General features: G+C 41.3%; 1 protein-coding gene across 1 annotated transcript in view; it reads right to left on the reverse strand.

Moving 5' to 3' along the window:
- The window catches only part of ano2b (anoctamin 2b), a 91,437-nt gene extending 67,394 nt beyond the window's left edge, over positions 1-24,043 (reverse strand). The window contains exons 1-4 of the mRNA XM_079552554.1: positions 23,992-24,043; positions 11,557-11,753; positions 6,532-6,573; positions 2,598-2,978 (exon numbers count right to left, since the gene is read on the reverse strand). Coding sequence (XP_079408680.1) covers positions 2,598-2,978; positions 6,532-6,573; positions 11,557-11,753; positions 23,992-24,028 — 657 coding nt within the window. The 5' untranslated portion in view covers positions 24,029-24,043. The remainder of the gene's footprint in view (positions 1-2,597; positions 2,979-6,531; positions 6,574-11,556; positions 11,754-23,991) is intronic.
- Between the last annotated feature and the right edge of the window lie 306 nt (positions 24,044-24,349).

Consider the following 24,349-nt stretch of genomic DNA (forward strand, 5'->3'; position numbering starts at 1 on the left):
GAACTGACCGAATACTTCTTTGCCCCACTGTAGTTTGTTGTCATGAGTTCTGCCACGAGGCAAAGCAACATCAAACTGTTACAGCTGTTTAATACAAAAATAAATAATATTAACATCTACAGAAAGATACTACATGCGTTGATCATGACGCTGCAGCATCACATCACAGAGACATTTGAACTGACTCAGCCTGCACCTGACACTGCCCCCAATGGATTCAACACTTTGTTTCCTGGACTGACTGGTTCATAATCTAATATTATCACCTCACAGTTTATTGTAGTCATGGGAAATCCATGAAATGACAACACCACCAATAAACGGTCCTAAACATCCCAGATAACCACATTAAAAGTTTCTCTTGTGCACCTGTTGTGCTGGTGTGTCCCCCGTGCCTCATTAGTTTGTGTGTGAAATAGGAGCTGTGGCTGAGGCTGTACTGAACATTCCAGGAACCAGGGCTGGTCTTTTATATATTTATATTTTATTCATTCATCAGGGACAATGCAGTCAACATGGTTGACTGCATTGTCAACCATGTCAGCTGATGTGACGCAAGTGCTAACTTTAGTGCTCATGGATATCCCTGATTAGACACAGCCGTTCTGGTACTATGGGCCCGATTTACTAGCCTGGCCTTCCACCCTGTCGTCCTCCGTGTATTGTATAAAGGGCGACCAGCTTCCATTCATTCCCTATGCAGGCTGGTGACCGGAAAGTGATTCCCGGTAACACACGGCGCGATATGGGTGACCGGAGTTTAAAGCAGTACTAAGTAACGTGTTTACCTTAATAAATCCGTTTCGTAGTTCCTGTGGGGGTAATACAAGTGTTTATGGGATGATTGGAGGGTCTTTCATCTCCCCCTGGTGTCTCTGGCCAGAAAACCGTGTTTGCAACTTGACTGCCACCGGTGCGGAGAAAGCAATACACACTAATGTAATCACGAAGAAGAAGCTAACTAAAGAACATGCTAACGGGCAAAGCTAACTGCGGGCTAACGTCACTTTAAGCAGTATTTACAGCCAAGTTTGAGTGAAAAAAAAATGTCCATTGTGTAATTGGATGCACAGTAACCCTCTCTCCCTTCGCCTTTACTGTCAGCGTAGTATTTACTCTCCAAGACAATTAATAAGTAAAAAAATCGTAACTTGCTACTACACCTACAGTTGCGCTTATGGCCTCTAAGGGGAAGAGTTACTTAGTACTGCTTTAAATCAATCCAACTTTAACCAACTACAGAGCGTTTTTTTCTGTAGGTTGTGTTTTTTTTGGAGGAAACCAGTGCAGACACTACAGGAGCAGCTTCACAACTTTGACTATGGATTATTGACGCAGTGAGAGCCCGATTTAATCAATATTTTGCAGCTGTTTCGCTCCTGTGCTTAGAGGTAAGCAGCTTTCTTGTGATATTTGAGGGTGATTGCTGTGGTTGTATCGGTGTTGTGGTGAGTGCGCTTTGTGTGCCTGGTATCAAATTCAGTCTTCCATTCTACAGGCCTGGCTTAGTTCTGGATTAGTCTTACTTCAGACTCGGAGCCTTTAGTGTTGGTCTAGTTAGCTTAGTTCTGTTTAGACCCATTTTTCCCCCCCTGTTCATTATATCACATTCATATCAGGAAATACATAAATGTGTTTGGCCATGTTAACATCACTACAGCTCAACGACCCGTCAGTTTACCTTGTTTTCTGATTTTTTTTGTGTCTAAAACAGGAGAGTTTAGTACTGGCATGGAGTTCTCTACTACATGCCAGAATTGTCTGTGGACCCGAAAACTACATTGGTTCCGTGCTTCACTCTGTGCAATCCGAGGGGTCCCAGACTGTCTTCCAATGTATCTATTACACGGAGGAAGAATGGCTGCCGGGACAGGCGACTGATGCACTCGGCCAGGTGCTAAACTGCACGTACTACTTAAAGGAATAGGCCACCGTTTTTACATACTGAGATATGTTCTTACCTTAGCTTTGACGAGTTCTTTAGGACCTGTCTGATCTTCACCCGTGCCTTCAGTCACGTAAAGTGAAGATTACTGCACAGTTAAGTGAAGACTACAGCGCGGATTTCGAACTACTCCTGGTATTATTACGCCTTACAATATAGTTCCCCCTTTTATCCGCTTAGAAAATCCACATTGTTTAATTTTGTGTAATTATACTTTGTAGTGTAACACTTCACGTAACCATATTTAAATAGGGAAAACGTCTATTTTGACCTGTTTTGGAGCTATAGTGGAGAGGGGGAGAGGTTAAATGCTAACGCCGTCTGCGCTGTGTTTACGTGATTGAAGGCACGGGTGAAGATCAGACAGGTCCTAAAGAACTCGTCAAAGCTAAGGTAAGAACATATTTCAGTATGTAAAAACGGTGGTCTATTCCTTTAAATGCCCTTTAAAGATTCTAATTATTCAAATATTTGCACCCCCCACCGGACCCCTCCTCAAACACATACACACTCTCTCCATTTTCATTGTTTGTTAGTGATTGCAGTCTTTGCAGTATAATGAAAATTGCAACACAAAACAAACACATTAGTTTTGTCGGGAGTGAAACTTGCTGGACCTCTATCATGTGAGCACATAGTAGCAGCTTCTCACCTCTTTGTCCCGCTCGATCTCCAGTCCCGCCTCCATAAGACTGGTCTCAAACTCCTGTCGGATCAGCCTCATCTCGTGGTCCACGGGCTCCACAGCTTCATGGCTGTCTCCGGACCCCAGCTCCATCAGCACCTCGCCCACACTGGCAGGTGGGCCCCCGGGCATCCCCCTGCCCCTCCGCTCGGCCCCGTCTGAGCCCGTCGACGTGGAGAAGTTACCGTTGGACACCACCGAGACGTGGTCATGAGTGACGGAGGTGGAGACCCGGATGGAGCCGTGCCTTCTGTGGTGGAAAACTAAAACATAGTCCACTTTCCGCTGTCCGTCGGTGAAAAACAGGCCCTCTCCGCTGCAGGCGTGGCTCTCAGGGGAATCCACCACCTGGAGGAGACAATTATACTGTAGACTCAAATGAGAAGAACAGGATTAAATAACGGTACTGAATTGATAAAGGGTTTTCTATTATTTATGAATTCCATTTTGTCAACAGCTGGATGAGGGAGTCCCTTATCCAGCCTTGAAGAAGAAGCTTGCAGCAAAACGTTGATTCAGGTAAATCTGTTTTTGACTGAATGGACTAAGTTATTCATATGTCTGGGTGCTTGTCCTTCATTTGGTTATGGATTATATTGTGGAACTCATACCAAATGTTTAGTTGAAGTTAAAGAGTGATATTATACTTTTTGTATTTGGTTTATCTTTTCACACAATACATCTCATTACCACTGCCTTACACTGCAATATTGATCTAACGGAAACTAAATATCCAGTTATTTCTCTTCCTGTGTGATGAAAGGATTAAGCAAGAGATCAAGAGGGGGGGCAGCATTTCCTGGATTCATAGACACAGACGGCATCTCGTCATAGAAGGGGGCGTGGCCTCGCCGAGGGGGAAAATAGAATCTTTTGGGAAATACAATTTTTCACTCTTTTTAGCCATTTTCTGGTGGAATATGAACATATTGATCACATACGAATAAAGCCTACCCGCTTTAATAGGTTTCAAGCGACCTGGAGGCCAAGTCCCAACTCACTGGCTCACAAGTTCAATCAAGTCCCAAATCCTGCTTTGTCTATTTTGTTGAAACTATTCAACTTTGGCTTATGATATTGCAATATTCTATGAACTGATGAACCCAAAGTTGAAGATTCTGGGAGGAACACACAACATCCGGTGTGGAGGAATAATGGAACAGCTCAGCGGCATCTTTACACTATCCCCACTGTGAAGTCTGGAGCAGGAGAATCATGCTGTGGGGCTCTGTTGTTGCCTCAGGGCCTGGACGACGTGATATCATCAATGGAAAAATTAATTCACAAGTTTATCAAGATATTTTGCAGAAAATCCTGAGACATTCACAACAGCGTGGAATAAGTAAGTGAACCCCTGTATTAAATACTGGCTGATCCTTCTTTGGCAGCAATAACTGCTAACCTGTAGTTGCAGATTTGACGCTCACAATGTTCAGGATGAATCTTGGACTATTCCTCTTAACAAAACTGCTGCAGTTCAGCGAGATTCAGGGGGTGTACTTACTTATGCCACACTGTCCTGTGAATGCTTACATGTTATGGCCAATAAAAATATGATCAATGTTTGGGTGGTATTAGCTTTATACTCACTACTGCCACCTCAGGTCTTACGCGTAACTGCAGGTTCTATATTAAGCTCGTGCATGACAACACTTCGGACCCCAATTAACAATGAACAACTTGTTGAGCGACAGTGCAGGATTTTAGAGGCAGAAGTGGTGAACAGGTCTGAGCTCATTCTACACATTAGGACATTTCTGGAACAGGGAGAGGAAAATACTTAATTTTAACATTATTAAACTCCGTATAGTCCCTTTACGCAGACACTGTTTGATCATTCCTGTGATTTTGATGAAGATCAGACCACATTTAGTGACCAATTTAGGCAGAAATGTGAGGCGTACTTACTTTTTCTTGCCACTGTACACTGTATATCTCGTGTTTGTTTGTTTTTTTGTCTGTAAGCTGTGGTGTGCAGCTCCAGTGGCATTGGGTTGGTTCTAAAATTAATAAATAAATACAAATCTTCAGCGGCAGAGTGGGCAGCCACCTCTCCCCTGACCCGTCCAGGCTTTATTTAGACAAAAGCAGAGCAGAGGAGACTTAACAGCAGCGCACTCAAATTCAAAATATCCTGCTCAAGTTTGCCATTATCCCTGTTGTAGTCTGTGCTGCTCTGTTACATTATGTCCCCACAGGCGTTTTTTTTGTACTGAGCATATAATTACAGATAATGGCAACGACACGCCACCTGTAGCTTCTGAGGGCTATAATAATGACTTACATTTGTGGTCTAAGTAACTCAGAGATGGCTAGTGAAAGTGTTGCTATGGAAGAACATCCATAGCAACCTCTGTGTGGTTATTGTTTACTAAAGGGAATGAAGCGAGAATAATAAATGAAAGTGAATAGAGATGGTGGTGATTGAGCAGATTTGTATCGACTTATTTATTGAAAGATGCCCTTCCTATTGTAAACGCTACACCAGCTGTACCGTGACTGGAGTGGACAATAAAGAATGTGCTCAGACGGGGATCGAACCGACAACCTTTGATTCTCTGACAGCCGAAATATTGGGAGGCACTGTTGCTAAAGTCACTAAACAGATACATTAGCTACAATATTTTTTCATGAGATTACTGTACTTCAGACATTTTAAATGCAATATATAGTGGGGCTGTGTGGGTAGTGTTTTTAGATTAATTGTATTAGTTTTAGGTCTTGTTCTTTTATATTTCTCCATTGTGAGATCAAGGATTATCTTATCTTATAGGACAATCCCGTTGCATCAACTTACAGTCAACAACTGTATAATTGTAATATACATGTATAGTGGGGCTGTGTGGGTTGTGAGTTTAGTTTAATTTTATTAGTTTTAGGTCTTAGGTCTTTTATAGGACACACAATAGAAAAAAACATGTAGAATGTAGAAACAAAGAATTCTTATTTATCTTCTTGATTGCATTTAAATGCTTTGATTTTTCATTTTCACTTTGGATCAGGGGCATATTTTAAGCAGACTCAATTGGATATTATGTATTGAGCATAAGGCTGTCATGATCAATACTATATCGATTTATCGTTCGATAAATAACAGATAAACGATACATTTTTGGGCTCTATATTTATCGTCTATGCATTTATTAGCATTTTTTTTTTTTTCTTTGTAAAACTTTGATTCTAACTGAAGCAAATTGAGCTACATTATATTTTTGCAGCTTGTGTGGTATTTTAGGATATGATTATGCACTTTTAGAACAAAGTTTTACTGTCATTTTTATGCCTGAGCGTTGACAGTATCCAGTATCATCAGAGTCAATATTATCGTTTATCGCGATACTTTCCTTCCTCAATATATCGAACTTCAAATTTGTTATCGTGGCAAGCCTGAGCATTATTTAGTTCAATCCAGATTTGTCTTTTTGAATGCTGTTTTTCTTATTTTGCACAGACTAAAGCATCCACATCTTTAGACTCCATAAAACAACATTGCATGAAAAGGCAAGGTTTACTTTAAGAGCCTTCAGGTAAGCCTTCAGAAATCACCCAGTTATTCCAAGTAAGCTAATTCAATTCCATTCTTCCTAGTCCGTCCTGCAATAGTATCCTTGAAATCAAACCCTCTGATAGTCTATTTCTTTTTACGACAGGAACATGAGCGGAACAGGAGTTCTTAGAAAGTTGCGCACCGGGGAACAGCTCCCTGGAGGATTCCCTATGGCAGATATTGTTTCAAATGAGCACACTTTGCTTTGGCCAAGTGGTTTAGAGCTAAACCCAATTAAAAAGACGGCCAAATATTACGATTTGAAGAAGTTTGAGTTCTGAGTTGATTTTGTTCACACAGAGCCTAGGAAAAAAAACTCAAAATAAATGCAAGAAAAGAAAAAAAATCTCTTACCGGTAGCTTGTCTTCACTCGGAGAGATCTGCATGTCGTTAGGCTTTGAGAAAGACAGAAAGATACAAAAAGGCATCAAATGAGGAGTCCTGCAAAGCGTAACATCGCGTAATCTTCACCATCTCCATCACTAACATCCCACGCGTAAAAAACATTGGCTAAGATCGCCTCGGAGAGTCCATGGATGGATGCGTGTTGTGTGTACAAAAGGACGCCGAGTTTGGCTCATAGCACCTTCAGATTGAGTTGGAGAGGAGCAGAGTGGTGTTGCCAGTACCGGAGCCGCTCTCCATCTATCCCACTGAGAGCGCTTCTCTGTGCGCTGTGGGCACGCCGCGCGCTGCACTCTAAAACACAGCCCATCGAGTGGGTGGACTTAAAGAGAGCGCTTTCCAAACAGAAAACAGGCTACAGAAGTTATGGGTTTGAAGGGAATATGGTCTATTTTGAATTGCATGGGGCAGTCAGCTCAAATGTAAGTGAATGCATTAGCCAGAATCTGCTTGGTGGTGTCAAAATAATATGTGTAAAGCGTCATTTAAATGTATCAGACCATTTAGCAAAGATAAACCAAGGTCAAGCTGTGGTAAACGACTAGTCAACAGGATCCTTTCTTGAGTGAAATGGATGAAAACTGAAAAATGGCTTTTTTTCGCCACAAAAGCAAAAGCAAAACTGGTTAGGCACATGATCCCAAATCACACTGCACATTCTGCACGTTCACAACTGTCATTTTATCTGAAACCAGGCAGTAAATGTTGTGTCGTCTTCTGTAACCAGCCATGAGCACTTTCCTTTATGAAACAGGTGGCTTCCTTTTTTTACAGTGCAGAGAGAGAGAGAGAGAGAGAGAAGCCAGTGCTGCAGCCTCGACTGGACGCTCATCAGAAGTGGGAGTCTCGAGCACAGAGCGTGGGGTCCCAAATGATTTCAAGAGAGAAAAAAGAGAAATATTTGTCGAGCATTTAATAGAACGCTTAAACTGTGAAATACATGTTGCTAAATTATTGATATTTATTTGTTATTACAGTGGGAGTCCCATATCGTTCACATGGTAATTTTGTGGGTCATGACCTGAAATGTTTTGAAACTCCTGATCAAAATCCTGATCAAAAGCAAAGCAGTCAAGGGCTTTCACTGTAGTATTTATATATTGTTTATTAGTATGTCAGTCCAAAGAGTTGTGAATAGTGGTACATAAACAGTTGTCTGCAGGGTCTAATTTGATTGTGTTTGAGTACAGATCCGGGTTTAGTCCTAGTTTAAAGGGGCTAGATGCAAGTTGGCCATTTCATGCTCACTACTGCCACCTCAGGTCATATGTGTAACTGCAGCTTCTATATTAAGCTCGTGCATGACGGCAATTTGGACCCGAAGTAACACCTTTTTGAGTGACAGTGCAGGATTTTAGAGGCAGTTGTGGTGAACAGGTCTGGGCTCATTCTACACTTTAGGACATGGCTGGAACATGTAGGAAAATACATAATTTTAACATGTTTAAACTCTGTATAGTCCCTTTAAGGCGAGACACTGCAGGTGAATAGGGGAAAAAAATAAATGTAGAGATATCAATTTGAAACTTTTGCTGAACATTACAGATATAAATATGAGAAAAAAATGTATTGCATTTTTTTTCTGTCATTTTATGTTTTCACAAAAAAATAAGGCATTTTGAGCATTAAAATTGCCAAAATTGCCTATATTTTGGGCAACAAAATCAAAATAATGAATTGAGCCAGATTAAAATTTATGGTTTTATTTTATTGACATATTAGTAACTAAGATTTTTTCAGAGGGGATTTTGGATATTTTGTTTAGTTTTTCAATAAACTAATCATCAGTGAAAAAATCTGTAAAAACTCAAATTTCACCTGTTTTTTTGGTTTCAAAGCTGAATAAATCAGACTAGGAATTAGATATTAAAAAATTCCACTGATAAAACCTTCAAAATATTGTTAGGTCTCAGACTGGAAAGTTTGGAGTCTGTTGGAGCTTCTATAAGGGCTCACCCGCTGCCCGAGTGCGGCTTCTCTCATTCAGAGAAAACCAGCCCTGAAGTTTTGTAGCGAGTGCTCATGCTCGGCCCGTTCTTCGACTCTTCCGCACCAGCGTCTCGTAGGAGGAAAAACACCATATTTGAGTGAAAGCGTCATCACGGGGCCCCTTAGCAGGACACGTGGATGTAAAATCTGTCAATATTTATGAATGAATACCCGCTTGAAAGACGCCATTTCTACGCGGCGCAGCAGCTACTTCCGGGTTGCCCCCACCTTGCAGACAAAACATCATGAAATAAACATCATCATTTTTATATCTGACATGAAAACTAAGATGTAAAGGGAGGAAAATAGATAAAAATCTCCACTTCGACCACTACGTGAAAAATCAATACTTTCACCTGCCGGAGACGCCTTAAAGGTGCAGTATGTAACATTTTATGCGAAAAGATACAGTTGATATTTGCATGTATGTGACGTTGTAGTGACTTAGCGGCTGTATGAGTGGTCAGCATGGCGCCCGTACTTTCCATCACAGTGGTCTCTACAACGCTCCAGGATCACTTTCCAAACAGTTGATCCTGGAGTGTTGTAGAGGCCACTGTGATGGAAAGTACGGGCGCCATGCTGACCACTCATTCAAGCGCTAGGTCACTACAAGGTAAAATATGCACTAATATCAACTTTTTTTTTTCCACTTAAAAAGTTGCATAATGCAGCTTTAAGTCAGTTTTGTCTTTATTCTAATCTTGACTTGAATATTCTTATTTCGACCAGTGTGAGAACCACTAGCCTGTGATATCCTAATAAAGTTACAGACATTCCCTCACAAATTTGACTTCTTTCAGGATTTTTTTTTTTTTTTTTTTTAGATGAAGCCCCCAGTAGGTTTTATTTCTTCATTACTGCAGCTTGTGGAGACCAGAGTCATTTTAATGAGACTCCACTTTCTGTCCAGTCATAAAAGTGATGCAACGTTTTGAAATTACCAGAAACTTTGCCCCCATTATATTTTATTTTACACGAAAGTAATTATTTCGGGGCTCGCACCAACGCTAACGAGACTACAGTACGAGACAAAAGTTTAAATTATGTACGTCGCCGGGCACAAGATACGAAAACACCCATCTTCATTCTGTGTAGAATTTTGCCGTAACAATGCCGGTTTATTAAAGGCTGAGTCCATACATGTCATTTTTGAGCTCTGTTCGGTAAATATTAATATGGAGAGAGCAAGCTTTAAGTGTATCATTAGGTCTTCTGATAGTAATTAGATTCTTATGGCCTCAGGCATCTCATGATTGCTGTGACGTGTCTGGTCAGCTGGTTTGAACAGATTTCGGTCTTACTATTCGGGGAAAGAGGACAACAACACCATCTGCCGCCAGACTCCTTCAAAACTGTATCCTAGGTTTAAGAAAGTTCTCTAGTTAAACCAAAAATCAAACTTTGGCATCTGTGCATGAAAGACTGTGAATGAGTTAGTGTCTGATTTATGTGAAAAAGTGCTCTATAAATTGAGAACATTTATCATTAATACATGATACTCCAATTTCAACCAATCATACTGTCTGTTGGAGAAAGAGACAGAGTTTTGAAAATCAGGAAGAAAGAAACATCAAATAGAACGCAAAAAGGGCACATCGAAAATGTACACATGTGCCACAAGACGACAAAGACAACAAAAACAGCTTCCGACCGCTGCGAGGGAGAATCACATCATAGTCTGGGACAATGCCATCGGCTCACAGAGAAACAGGTGCCACTGTTGGATCAGTGAAGCCGTCGAGATCCAGAAACGGCTCCCCAGACTGTGAACCGGGACGAGGGGGTGAACTAACTTTCTCACACCTGGGATGCACTTCTGAAGAAGTCGGACAATAGGTGACGTTTGTTGTGCTTCTGCCTCAAGTAGGAAACCAATACCAAAATCCATCCAAAACAGCTGACAGGACACACCACAGCGACCTTACGTTTTCTGAAGAAGGCGACAGTGTAGCTTAAATTTGTAATTTATTATGCAAATATGTTGTGCTCCTGCGGCCTACAAAGCTGAAATCATGATGAAAACTACTCAGACCCAGTCATTTTAACCAATTTATGTAGTATTTTCATACTTATTTCTGAGGTTGAAAGACATGACATCGGGTCCACTCAAACTGGTTCCATGACCCACTTTTGTGTCCTGATCAATGGGCAATGACATCTCTTTGGTCCTCATGGCGGGGAGGTGACATTGCTGTAATACCACCCCCTGGTGGCCAGGGGCGACTCCAAAAGACACTTTGTAAACAGGATTCCAATGGAGTGTAGCACTGGCTCAAAGAGTGTGTGTGATTCATGTGACACACGTGTATTACTCATAGTTGAAGCCCAAGTCTTTGATTGAGATGTTAATTGAGCCATGTTAATTGTTACCATGAATGGTATCTATCCTGACTCAACACAGTATTTTTTTTAGGAAAAATAATCTTGTTGCTTTTCACCAGATTTAGATGCAAGCCATGCTGTCCCTTAGCTTGTGTGCAAAGCTATAAAACATGCATATTATGAAAATGCAGCATAAATTTAACATTAGTACATAATTTACATTGCTCAGTCTATTCTCAAACTTTTAAGATTGTCTCTCTTTGAACTAAGCCATGCTCAATAAATCACTGTAGACACTAGCCAAAAGACACAGAAGCAACGTTAATAAAAGTCACTAAATTAAACATAGACCTGAATTGCATTAGAATGTCGAGTAGCCATATCTTCTGATGTTGAAAGTTTTGCAGGGTCGGGCCTGATCAGTATGGATGGGACACTCTGGGCCTATGGGAATACCAGGTGTTGTAAGTTTGGGGCAACAGTGGCTTGATGTTAAAGCGTTCATCCACAGATCAAAAGCTCGGTGGTTTGATCCAGCTCCGATCACTGCATGCTGCTGTTGTGTCTTTGGGCAAAACACTTCACCCAACTTGGTCCATAACCCAAGAACTACTGTATTAGCAACATACCATAAAATATAGTAATTTCCAGCTCATTACCTCTAGTAGACTCTGAGCTTCCTGTATCCAGGGCTGCTCCTTGAGTGCGATGGGTTCGAGGAGGCTGTAGGGCATCGGCTCCAACCCCAGCCCCGAATAGTCCCGGGCCAAATTGAACAGACCATCGCTTTGAATGGATGAGGACTCGCTCAGAGCGGTGGCTGCCCTGATGAAGCTCGAGCCATTTGTCCGCGATTCTGGGGGAAAGAACGAGACAGGTTTTTACAAAATTATGGACATGCTATATTCATCCATCAGCACCACGCACCCTGTGAACGTGCCAGGAATCCCAGAAATCTTAGCAGCTTTTCGTGGAAGAATCCCAAGCTCTTTAGAGAGTCTGTGATTGATGTCAGAGTATGGCCACGGAGGCCAAATAAGAGTCAACGTTGAGTCATCATGAGATTTGTTATCATTTCTTTTGACACTCGGACGCAAAATGACGTAAGTGCATACATACATTGCACTCTGGGAAAGCCCTGCTGCCCCCTTTGATTCAATGAAGCTTTCTGTCTACTCTGTGGTCTAATGGTAGCTATTGCCTGTCAGCGAGGGATAAAGGCGTGCTAAAAATACAAACTCAACTTGTGCCTTTCTGAAGTGATGAGTGATTGCGCCATGAACTCTGTGAAATCGGGCTCCTGTGGATCCCTCAGCAGATCCGTAAGAGGCCGCACCCTGATACAGATTTATTTTCTTTACATCAATCAGACCAACACCGAAAGCAATGGTACTTTGAAAAGTAGTTAATGTGTTTTTTTTTTTGCGTAATATTAGTTTGAAGTAAGGCACAGTGCCATATTTATCTTTGTGAGGGCCAAGAGCATTAATCTGTCTGAGGGCCCCCAACTGCCAAACAATGGAGTGATTCCTGAAAGTAAAATATTCTCGCTATTGGAGCTTAACAATATAACAATTATCTTGAAATAATGTGATACCAGTGATACCATACACAAGTGAGACAAGGGCGCTTCCGTAGCTTTGTGACCATACTACTACTTCTGCCCACTAGTAGTAGTAGTAGCAGTAGTAGTAGTAGTAGTAGTAGTAGTAGTAGTAGTAGTAGTAGTAGTAGTAGTAGTAGTAGTAGGCCTAGACAGTAGCTGATTAGCTTAAATCCTATATGCCAGTGTGATACCTCATTTGAAAGCCAAGACCTATAAGTTTCTAAAACTAGGTTCACATCTATGTGAGTGAAACACAAATGACATCACATTTGCTGTTCCTAACCCTAGCCCCCGATCAGGGGGACGGCAAGTAACAGGTTAAACCCCCTTCTTGTTTTGTTTTTCAAAACTCTCAATAGCAACTGTTTTGTTTGTGTTTTTCTTGTGAGCCTCTTTGCTTCATATTACAAGCTGCCTGAACAAGTGAATTTCTCCGCTGCGAGATAAATGAACTTCTTATGCAATAATCCTTTTTTTTTAGTTTTACATTCAAACAGTAAGCCTATTTTTGCTTAGACTTGAGTAATTGTCAAATATCTATTTTCAATAGCCCTACAAAGTAGTATTGTGAATACTTTTGGCAGTGGTACACAGACAAAATGTGTTACAATGGCAAAAGACACAGTTCCTCCAACACTTTCACATTTTGTGCCGGCGCCAGTCCGCACTGTGGCAGATGGCTTCCGAATACAGACCTTAGTGTTATTGTGCATGTATTACTTTTTCAGTTTGAAAGTGCCACATTTCCATTTTGCTGCTTTCCATTTGGTGCCATAAATATGCACCGCAGCCCTGCAGAGCCAAGCTTCACACTGGGCAAATTGTAATGAGTGTCGTTCAATCAAACACTGCCACTTAGCACTCAGCTGTATTCTGGGATCTGGCTTAGCAACCAGGAGCTACAACAGGGAAAGGGATTACTCAGAACCATCTTGTAATGAAATCGGTAGATCTACGTTTTATTTTAGTTTTGGAGTCTTCTGCCTGGGCACTGCCAAGCAAGGCCTTCATCTTAAATCACCGAAATAACTTAATAAATAATCAGGTAGTTACCTCAATAATGAAAAACAGACCTAAGGCTAGTCTGAAGGTGTCACTCTTTTTAACCCACATGGAGTGACTTCTGGTGCGTTTCCTGAGAAAGTCGTGAACATGACACCTCAAACTGACTCACATGAGCGCTTACAGAGCAACTACAGGAGTAACCAGGTGAAGTCAGGACAAAAGAAACGAAAACAGACCCTTACATGTGGGGCTATGAGGCTATTCACCCGAAGACAAAATTTTTATACAGTTGTGTTTTCTCTGTGTCACCTGTGGCTCACAGTGAAACACAGGATTTTGAAGTAAAAGTTATTATAAGCTTTGATGCTTTGTTGTCTTCAAAAAGGGGGGGAGATAAATTAACAGTGACTCATGCTCTCATAGTGTAATAGCAATGGTAGTGGATGGTCTTCTTCTCGATTGTTCTGAGCTGATGCAACACTACACCCATGTTCGTTGGGTCACATAGGTCTCGTGTATTATCTCACCAGAGAGAGTTGCTGAGACTGTCGTGATTGGCTGTCTCTGCAATGTCTCCGTAACCCGGACTGGTTGTGCACAGACAAAGTAGCCTTGTGAGACCAGAATGATGCCCCTCTGTAAAGTTTTACACAGAGGGATATCAGTCTGGGCGGCAGTAGAAAACGCCAACGAGCCCGTGCAATGAGATTTGTTTATTTGCAGTCACGAGTCGTTTGGATGCAGAAGTCCCGTCAATAACAATCTATGGATGGCCACGGGAAAGGGAGAGCTTTCTTCCAATGGCCGGCAAATGACCACTTTATTTTACACTACCTTGATACATTATACCTAACTAAATTCAGTACAATGTAATGTGCTCTGTAACAATCTGTAATAACGTGTACCTATGTAGTACGATGCAAGTCCGCCATTTTATACTCACTACTGCCACCTCAGGTCATACGTGTAACTGCACGTTCTGTTTTAAGCTCGTGCATGACGGCACTTTGGACCCGAAGTAACAACTTTTTGAGTGACAGTGCAGGATTTTAGAGGCAGTTGTGGTGAACAGGTCTGAGCTCATTCTACACATTAGGACATTGTTGGAACATGTAGGGGGAGGAAAATACATAATTTTAACATTTATAAACTCCGTTGTCCCTTTCAGGTTAGGTTTGGAGTTAGAATTATGTCTTATTACATTATCTACCAACAAACTACAAATACATATTATTCCATTGTGTATCTAATCCAAAGGTACAATTTATTACACATTGTTGCAAGCTCATTACTGTACATCACTGTACTAAATTTAGTTAGATACAATGTATCAAGGGTAGTGTAAAATAAAGTGTTACCAATACATCTACAGTAGTGAGTCTCGTGATTCTTGCGAATATTAACGCAGAACCGCTAATAACACCGCATCAACTGCAGACGCCCGCACTTTGCTGATTGGTTTACTCTGCTTCCTGTTTGCTTTTGCATGTACGGCTGTAGTTGATGCCGCGGCCACCAGACTCAGTTGCTGGTACAGCGGTGAGTCTGGTTTCCAGGCAACATACAAGGGGCCTATACATACAAGGGGAAATTCATCAAGAAGTTCTTCCCACAGTCCTTCAGCCTTCAGGTCCACCACTTGCTCCATGGTAAACCAGCTGGAAGTTGGAAGTTGACAGATCACAGCCCCCTCTGGGATGCCACTTTGGTCATAGGGAAGGACCTCTGAGCTGGTGGTCCGGTGAAGTCTCCTTCGGGTATAAAACGTGGAGGACCCCGGTCAGGTTCTTCGGGCAAATCAGGTTCAGGTGGTGGACCATCCTTTGTCAACCCGTAGGGAGACGAATTCTTCAGAAAGTTTCTGCCAAACGGTTTGGCGTCATAAACAGATTTCCATTCCGGCCCCTTATAGACTAGTTGGAGATTAGAGCTAGTCACAAAGATGTCTCCGATATGTTTCCTGGAAATAAGGAGAGTCTCTAGGTAGTCTTTGTGAAAACAAACAGGTTCGATTTCAGTTGAGTCTCCGCATGGTCTCCGAGAGGCCTCTGTGGTCTCAAGCAGCTGTGTCAATGTTGCAAACAGCATTTGTTTGTTGTCCTCAACCTGTGAGGCGTTTCTGTGACGTCCCTGCAATGTCTCTGAGGCCTGTCAAAAGACCAAGGAGATCTCAAAGAGCCGTATGGAGTCTCTTTGAGATCGGTCCATGCGGAAACCTCTCCGAGACCAAGTGGTGACTTTTTCAAGCCTCCATGCAGTCTCCACTGAAATGGAACCTGTCCGTTTTCACCAAGACTACCTGGAGTCTCGCCTTATCTCCAGGGGATGTCCCGCAGACATCTCTATAACCAGTGGCAACTTGAGTCTCTAATTAGTTTCCTGGCCGGTGAGAAAGGCCATTTAAGGATACAGATTATCTCTATCCCCCAAATTGGTTTAAAGATAGCCGACGTTTAATTTGTGTCCAAAGCAAAAAACAAAAAAAGACATTACACTTTGACACTTTAATCACATTGGGACAGAATCTGTATATTGTAGTGTCCTACCATCAGAGGACCCATGTGACTTCATTGATGGGAATGACAAGTAATTCAACAACCCTACAGATGTGACACCCGCTCAGGACAATGGCGAGTTTAATTGAAATACCGGTTATTGTAAACAAGAATGAGGGGAGGCTTTGGCAGTCCTGACTTTAAATGCCAGCTCTGAAGTTGTCTGAAATGATTACACGGTTTAACAATAGTCTTAAATATGTCGGAACAAAACCAACTGGAAAACATAATGAAAAAATCTCTCAAACCTCTCAACCTCACTGCTGTCGGAGCTGATTTACCGACATCCTCCATCATAACATTAGACTGTGGCTATTTCGGAGCCCTCTGTAGCCATAGTAACACCACATGCTTCTGTCATTTCCACATCTGCACATGCTGTAATTTCACAATCATGACATTTAGGGATGTCTCTTTTCAGCCGTCATAAGGGTTTATGACAGCAGCCCTTGTGTCCTGGAGGAGATGGTGTGTGTGTGTGTGTCTGTGTGTGGGGGAGTGGGCGTGGGGGGAGTGCGAGGCCGCCAAAGAGAAAATCCCTCTTGCATTAATGTGAAGAAGATCAGCAGTGGCATGTGAAAACAAGCCACAACCACATAACTTCAGATTACACCGATTTTACTGAAAGATCACTGAAGGTGTTTGCAAATAGTTTGAAATATTGCTCTTTTGAATGTAATGCAAGCCCATGTATAATCTTTAAATCTACAGCAGCAAACTCCTGGGCTATATATAAGCTGTCTCAGTGTATAGATGCTAAACGATGCGGATTACATTCCTGCATGGCAGCAGCATCATAATAACAGTGACTATTAAAATTTTCTTTTGTTAAAGCTCCAGCCCCCAGGATAGTGAAGCAGAACTGACTTGAATACCCCAATGTCCAACATAAATTATTCTTTTTACAGAGGAGAAGAGCTATCCCTTCACTCGCGGCTTCTATAGCGTTATGCAGCTCATACTGTATTGTTTGTAAAATGGCCCAATCTCATTTTTCTCAGAATGGTTACATAATATCAGATGCGGCTCCATTTTTCAACATTGATTTGCAGCGACGCAGACAAAGGCCATGATTCACAGTGGACACTCAGAGGAGGCTTTTAGCAAAGTGCAGCCTACAGACGCACAAAAGAGTGACATATTCTCAAGATAATGGGAACTTCAGAACTTATAATTGACTAAACTTGTGCCGGAGATGTTTTATAAAGATGTACTTTAGTTTCTATAATTTGCAATGTGAAAAAAGTGACAATAGTTCAGACGTCACAAAACCGTATTTTCCAGACTATACGTCGCTCCGGAGTATAAGTGCACTAGCCAAAAAAGGCCTGAAGAAGAAAAAAAACACGACTTAAATAGGCGAACAGTGCTAACGAAACACATTGATGGTTAGTTACATGAAGCATAAACAACAAACAAAATAGGTGTCTGGTATGATAACTTCACAAACAGTTCAGATAACTATGGCATAAAGAACATAGATACAGACGGCATCTCATCATAGAAGGGGGCGTGGCTTTGCCTAGGGGGAAAACAGGCTTTTGGGAAACACAGTTTTTCACTCTTTTTAGCAATTTTCTGGTGGAATATGAACTTATATATCACATTTAAAAAAAGTCAAGTGTAAATCGGGCCTATATGGATATTATCTCACTGCAGATTGTTCAGTAAAAGTAAAAGAACGGCAGTCATAGCCAGTGCTAGCTAACTGTTAGCATTAGCACGATGCTAACATGTAGCATTGTGTTAGCATTCTCTGTTATTCATGTATTTATGGGCTGTTGAACCACTTTGCTCCTCTCCATGTCTTTGTATCTTTATTTAGTAGATATTCATAATTCAGCGTTGTTAGTAGTAGTTTTTGAATAATTAGAGAAAGTTTACATTTTTTCAAAATTGTTTTCTCCCTTAACTGTTTTCAAACATGACCATATATGGGTGATTCCAGAGATGCTGTCTGTATCTATACCAAACTCATGATCTCACTCCAAATGAGTGAATACGTTGAAATCTTCCTCTGTGTCACTCCTGAACAATCGCCACGGCAACGACCTGGGCACAGAGGCGTAACTGCACTGTTGACAAGCCTCTCCCGGCAGCACGTTTTTCAAGCTCTCATCTAGCTTTTAGCCCGTGATTAGCTTTGTTTTGTTTTCTTCTCGAAGAGCAACCTCCGCTTCTCGCTCATTCCAAAGGTTCTTTATGCTGGTCGATTAGTCTGCAGTGCCCTCTAGCGGCATGTGAAATTAGATATTTCAATTTTAAAGCAAAGCAATACTAACTCCTGCCCCTAGAGGCCAAAAGTGCAACTGCAGGTGTTGTAGCAAGTTTTTTTATTTATTAATTGTCTCTGAGAGTAAATACTACGCTACAGAAAAGGCGAAGGGAGAGAGTGATAATGTAAATCCAACTACACAATGGAAATAATTTTATTCACTCAAACTTGGCTATGAATACAGTTTAAAGTGGCAGCAGTTAGCTTTGCCTGTTAGCCTGTTAGCTTCTACTTCGTGATTCCATTAGTGCATAACTACAAAAAAAACCCTCTTTAATGCCACAATCAATATTTTTGAAACTCAACAGAGACTTTACTAAACATACTTATTTATCAGGCCCATTATCCAAAAAATGCTGTACCTACTGCTATAAAAGAAATATTTTCATTGCATTGATACATCAACAGCGCTCACTTACTCTTCGCCTACATACAACATACAACACCGAAATGGAGCAGTCTGCTGAAGTAGATGAGCAGGAGAGACCTACCCGCCTTCCCCCAGTCACTCCCGAGTGAGTGCTTCTTTGCTCGGTCTGTCTCCCGGTGTTCGCCTCGCCTCATGCTCTCATCCTGCGCAGCTTTGTCCCGTCTCCCGGCCCGGGCGCTGCTCGCCTAATCGGACCTGGGCTGCTCGGACTCCGGGACTCAGTAGCTCTAGTTCTCGGAATGTGCTTGATCTAAAGCTAATAATTATCAGGCTTATTCTGGGTGGTATGATAAAAATAGAACCATCAGGTGCAAGTTTCAGTTAGTTTGAATCAGTGGTTCCCAAACTGGGTCAGGGACCAGAGGTGAGAGAATGTGACCATTTGCCATTTACCATTTTAAAAAGTGGGGGAAATAGACTAATATCGGTTAGTAGGGCAGGACCCAAATTAAGGTTATGTTCTACTTCGGCCCTGCACTACTGCACAGTGTGACTGTTTTTGATCGTAAATGGGGTCGCTCTTCGTCAAACAGGGGGCCCCCCGAGTGGATTTTTGCTTAGGGCCCCAGAAGGGCCAGCACCGGCTCTGGTTCCTCTGGTCCGGTGGCAGTCAAGTTGCAATTGTGGTTTTCTGGCCAGAGACACCAGGGGGAGATGAAATACCATCAAATCATCCTATTAACACTTGTATTACCCCCAGAGTGTCTACGGAGAGGATTTATTAAGATAAACAAGTTACTTATTATTGCTTTAACAAAAAAAAATCACAGTCGCTCTGGAGTATAAGACGCATCCCCGCCAAACTATGAAAAAAAAGTGCAACTTATTGTCCGGAAAATACAGTAGTTATAAAGCTGACAACAATGTTGAGTGACCTACAGAATATCATGAACACACCGAGCTTTGGAAAACCTCTATATCAAAGTCAATAAATAAATGTTTTTGAAGCCTAGAGCAATTTTAACAAAAGTAAACAAATTAAACATTAGCTTGATAGATACATTTTACACAGCAAACTCCAATGTCATGGTTGCTCAACTGAAATCAGAAGCTCACCTGGATCTCCTTGCTGATCGAGAAACCTTCAATAACAGCACAAGGTAATAGTTATTCAATCCACTGCCAACTGTATGAGGACATGGCCGACTATCTCGTGCTTTGACAAATCGTATACTGTGTCTTTATGATGCAAAGGAATGCGTGTGTGACATCTGGATGACCATACGTCACCTCCATCTCAGCTTTACGTATAATATAAATGCATACATGATAAATCTTAATCACTGCCACAGAGCCAGTGGGGGCCTGTGGTTTTCCCTAAGCCTCCGATCACATGTTGCAACACGACTTCCCTCTAAATCCGTGTAACAGCCGCTGGCACATCTGGCAAAGACCTGTGTTTGGGTTAGGCACAGATTGAGCAATATGGAGTTTGGGTTTGTCTGGGTTTGTTTTTCCCCATACAAGCAATACTTGGGAAAATTAATGCGTTATATAAGGATTGCATCCTGGTTTTGTTCCAATCTGATCCTCTCCCGATATTACTTAAACTACACCGGGCTTGATTGACAAGTAAAGGTCCCACAATGAGACGAGCACTTGAATGTCCTTGTGCATGGGTCATTAGGCTGTGGTGCATCGTGGCACTAGTTCAAACTAAGGTGGACAACAGCTTAGATTATATTATTAAATTTGTGATGATGTCATCGCTCCACTTCCGGGCCCAACGGAGCTTTAGCCCAATTCACTAGAATGGGAATGATCTGATTTTATCCTGCTGTATAGAGCCGATCAAATCAAAGTCAAACTGATAAATAATACTTTAGATCAGGGGTGGGCAATTAATTTTCATAAGGGCCAAATGAGAAGCCTGAATTGAGTCGAAGGGCTGCACCAACAATAACTCAAACTTATATCGGGATATAAGTACAATATATGGGGAGTGTGTTGCCGGGGTCCATAAACAAAAGCTCCAAGACAAAAATAAAATGTTTTATTGGGAAAATACATTGAGGACTTTTTTCAATAAATAAATAATAATGAGCCTGGCAGGACTGTAGCCTCATAAAAACAGCTTACACTTATTGCACTTTACAAGCCTGTGTCACAAGTCTCATTGTGCTACATTGTTGTCAATATTCATTCACTCCACACTCCGTGGCAGTAAGCTACTATTGTAGCCACAGCTGCCCAGTGGCAGACTGTCCATCTCCCACTTGCAAGTCACACAATGTGTTGTTTATATCCTGATTTCTTATAATGTCAGTGCCCTCTGCAGGACACCTGTGGAATTCTTTCCTTTTATTCTTATTTAATCGGCCCCCTGTGGCTGGAATGAGCATTCTTGTAATTTAAATTTAAAAAAATCATAACTCCGCACAGGAATGGGCTAGAGACCCACTTTTTTTTTTTACATACTTATGAATTTATGCTCTACAAGTTGTGGGCCGGACTGAATCATCGGCCGTATTTTGCCCAGGTCTGCTTTAGATTGTGGTGCTCATTTACTCCTGTTAAATCAAGTGTTAAATCAAGGTTTGCCTTTAGCTTCAAGACTAAAACATGCAAAATACAAAGAAATCTCTCTATCTGGATATTTTAGCCAAACACTGTTTGAATATTTACTTATTTTAGTGAGTAACTCCCCATAACAAAACACCCCAGGAAGTTAGCACCATTCTGTGCATAGAGGCCTATTTTTATTTCCAGATCTGCACATTTCGGACTTGTGTACTAATTTATCAGATCAGGAGAATTAGGGCAGACCACCCCCATAGTAGTTAAGTGCAGTGATTCAGACTTTTACTTCTGCATTAGCAGTCAATAATATTTGTTTTTTTTCTTTTTTTGCATAAATCATTAAAAAAAAAGTAGTTCACTCTGTTGCCAGAAAATATAATTCATTACTCCATCTTATCAGAGGACTAAACCATGTCAAATCCAAGTGGAAGCCAGGACTTAACGGTGCCTAAAACAAGACTAAACCAGAGTTCAACGAGCCAGTTCCAAAACGTTATGAAAGGTGCTGCGTGTCTCTGCTCCCATCGACCAAACCAACTATTTACTCTTGGCAAAACTCTCCTCTCTGCTCCACAGAACAGAATTAGCCTCTCGTGTCACTCCACTGCAACAGATCATGCAATCCTACCCCACGCTGCATAGGAAGTGTTGACGTCTGCCCCTCACTGCTCTATTCAAACTCATATGAAGTCAATGGAGAGAATAGGCTGCTTACTCTAGGGTGGTCTGGTCTACTGTGTCCGCATTGTGGGCAGTGATGCAGGAGAGATAGGCCACTTATAATGGGGATGAATGACATGAATAAAACATGCAATTACTATTTTGATTATTGCGATAAAGTGGTATCAGCTTGTACTTATTAAAGTAACGACTGGGGCCAGCGCTGGACTGAGCCAAAACTAAACCAGGTCTAAACGTAAACTTCACACTTATCCCTGCTCTATGTTAGGCAAACTGTTATTATACATTCTGAGTAAAAGCCTATTACAAGAGGCAAGCCAATAAAATGTGCTGTATAAATTGAGAGAGAAAAATGTGTCCTTCAACTCTGTCCCCGCTATAATGTAACAATTTAAGCCATCATCTGTACTGGGTTGTTTTAGCGTTGCTGATGTTTCGCATCACGTCCCGCTTCATCAGGGACTAATGATCTTTTAGCAGCAGGCTATATGGGTTTTTTCACAATTGCCTCTACGGCCGATGTGGAGGCTGATATCTCCGAAACGAAAGGGTGAGAGACTTCCTAGGGCTGGGCGATATGGACCGAAAGTCATATCCCGATATATTTAGGTTGAATATCAATATACGATATATATCCCAATATTTTTTGTGAGAGCTGTGAAATGAAAAGTCGGTAACACTTTATTTTACACTACCTTGATACATTGTACCCAACTAAATTTAGTATAATGTATTGTGCTCTGTAACAATGTGTAATAACTTGTACCTATGCAGTACATACACAATGGAATAATGTGTATTAGTACTTTGGAGGTACATCATGTAAAAAGATATAAGATCCTTAGGGTTAGAGTTAGTATTTGGGTCTTATGTCTCATTACATTATGTACCACCAAAATACTAATACACATTGTTCCATTGGTTATGTAACCTGTACAAGTTATTACACACTGATACATAGCACATTACATTGTTCTTAATGTGGCAGGTACAATGTATCAAGGGTAGTGTAAAATAAAGTGTCAAAGTCAAAGTCAAATACAAGTAGTTTTATTGAAAGCTCACCATAAAATGTAAACATAAACACTGTATAACAAAGCTCCGTAAGGTGCACGTTTAAATAAAAAAAATATCTTAAATAAAAATCAAATAAAATAGGCCAATCTTTTTCTGAGGGCAGCATATATAAAGAGAAAACAAAATAAAGTGCTCAGTATAAGATCAACTTTTTTAAACATCAGCTTGAGATTACCTGTTTCTTTATGTTAACTTAATAGCTTATCTGAATTTGAAATATATCGGTATATGCAATATGGTCTAATTCCATATCTCATTTAAAAATATATTGATGTATCTTAAATGACGATATATCTCCCAGCCCTACGACTTCCTGACTTTTGCATTAGAAAGAGCTCCGTCAGAGCCTTTAAGAGCCTCAGGCTTTTACACTTCTGATGCTGGAATCGTATTTTATATATTTCAACCTGTAGACTTTTGCTTATCATTTTGGAGGCGTAAGAGAAAATGACTTGCCGTCTTTTATTTTGAAATCTGCTTATTTTTGTCTCCTCAACAAGCTCCCTCTGAAGTAAACTACACATGAATGTCCTGAATAAATCAGCACAGTTCAACACTGACACATTTTTCAGGTTAGAAGCATCATACACATTTTTTTTAAATATTGGCGTTATTGGTCTCACTCTCACCCATCTTTATTCTAAAAGGCAACTCTCTATTGTCCTGCATCCTCTGACCTGAAGCTGCTTGTTCACTGTGTACTGTGAACTTAAAAACAGCAGCAGGTGAGGAGCATTTTGAGCTCTTCAGAAGACCAACACACAACTGCAGGTACGAATTGTCCCTGAAAACCAATAGAATTCAACTTGATGTGCAACAGTGAAGCAACATAACTTGAACCAGAGCTCTTTGTTTACATTGCCATGGCAGAAGGAAAACCCTGCCGCTAATTTGTTGCCACAAATCTTTGAACACAAAACGATTAGATATTGTTTTTGAACTTACCCGAGAATCCGGATGAGGGAGATCTCCGAAAAGCCATCTCTTGCGCTCGTATTACCGCTCCTCTTAACGTTCCACGCTGCTCTGTGACTCAGTCGGCCATATTGGAGTGGTCAGTGACAGGTGGAGGAGCCCTGAAGGAAGCTTAGTCGTAGTGGGATAAACCGTCTGTCCAAATGGCAGGGAGCAGCGTCTCAGCATCTCAGCTTATTGGGTGCAAAAACCTAATCCCAAACAGGCCGGCCCACGACCCATGAGTTTGGCTATGTTACATGTCCAGGGCAGATTAGATTAGTGACTACTAATGTGCATTAACTATGGACCTTCCGATGTGGTATAGGTCACACTGTGAACCTGTTTG

Source organism: Gobius niger (genome assembly GCF_951799975.1).
Source record: "Gobius niger genome assembly, chromosome: 2".
NCBI lineage: Eukaryota > Metazoa > Chordata > Actinopteri > Gobiiformes > Gobiidae > Gobius > Gobius niger.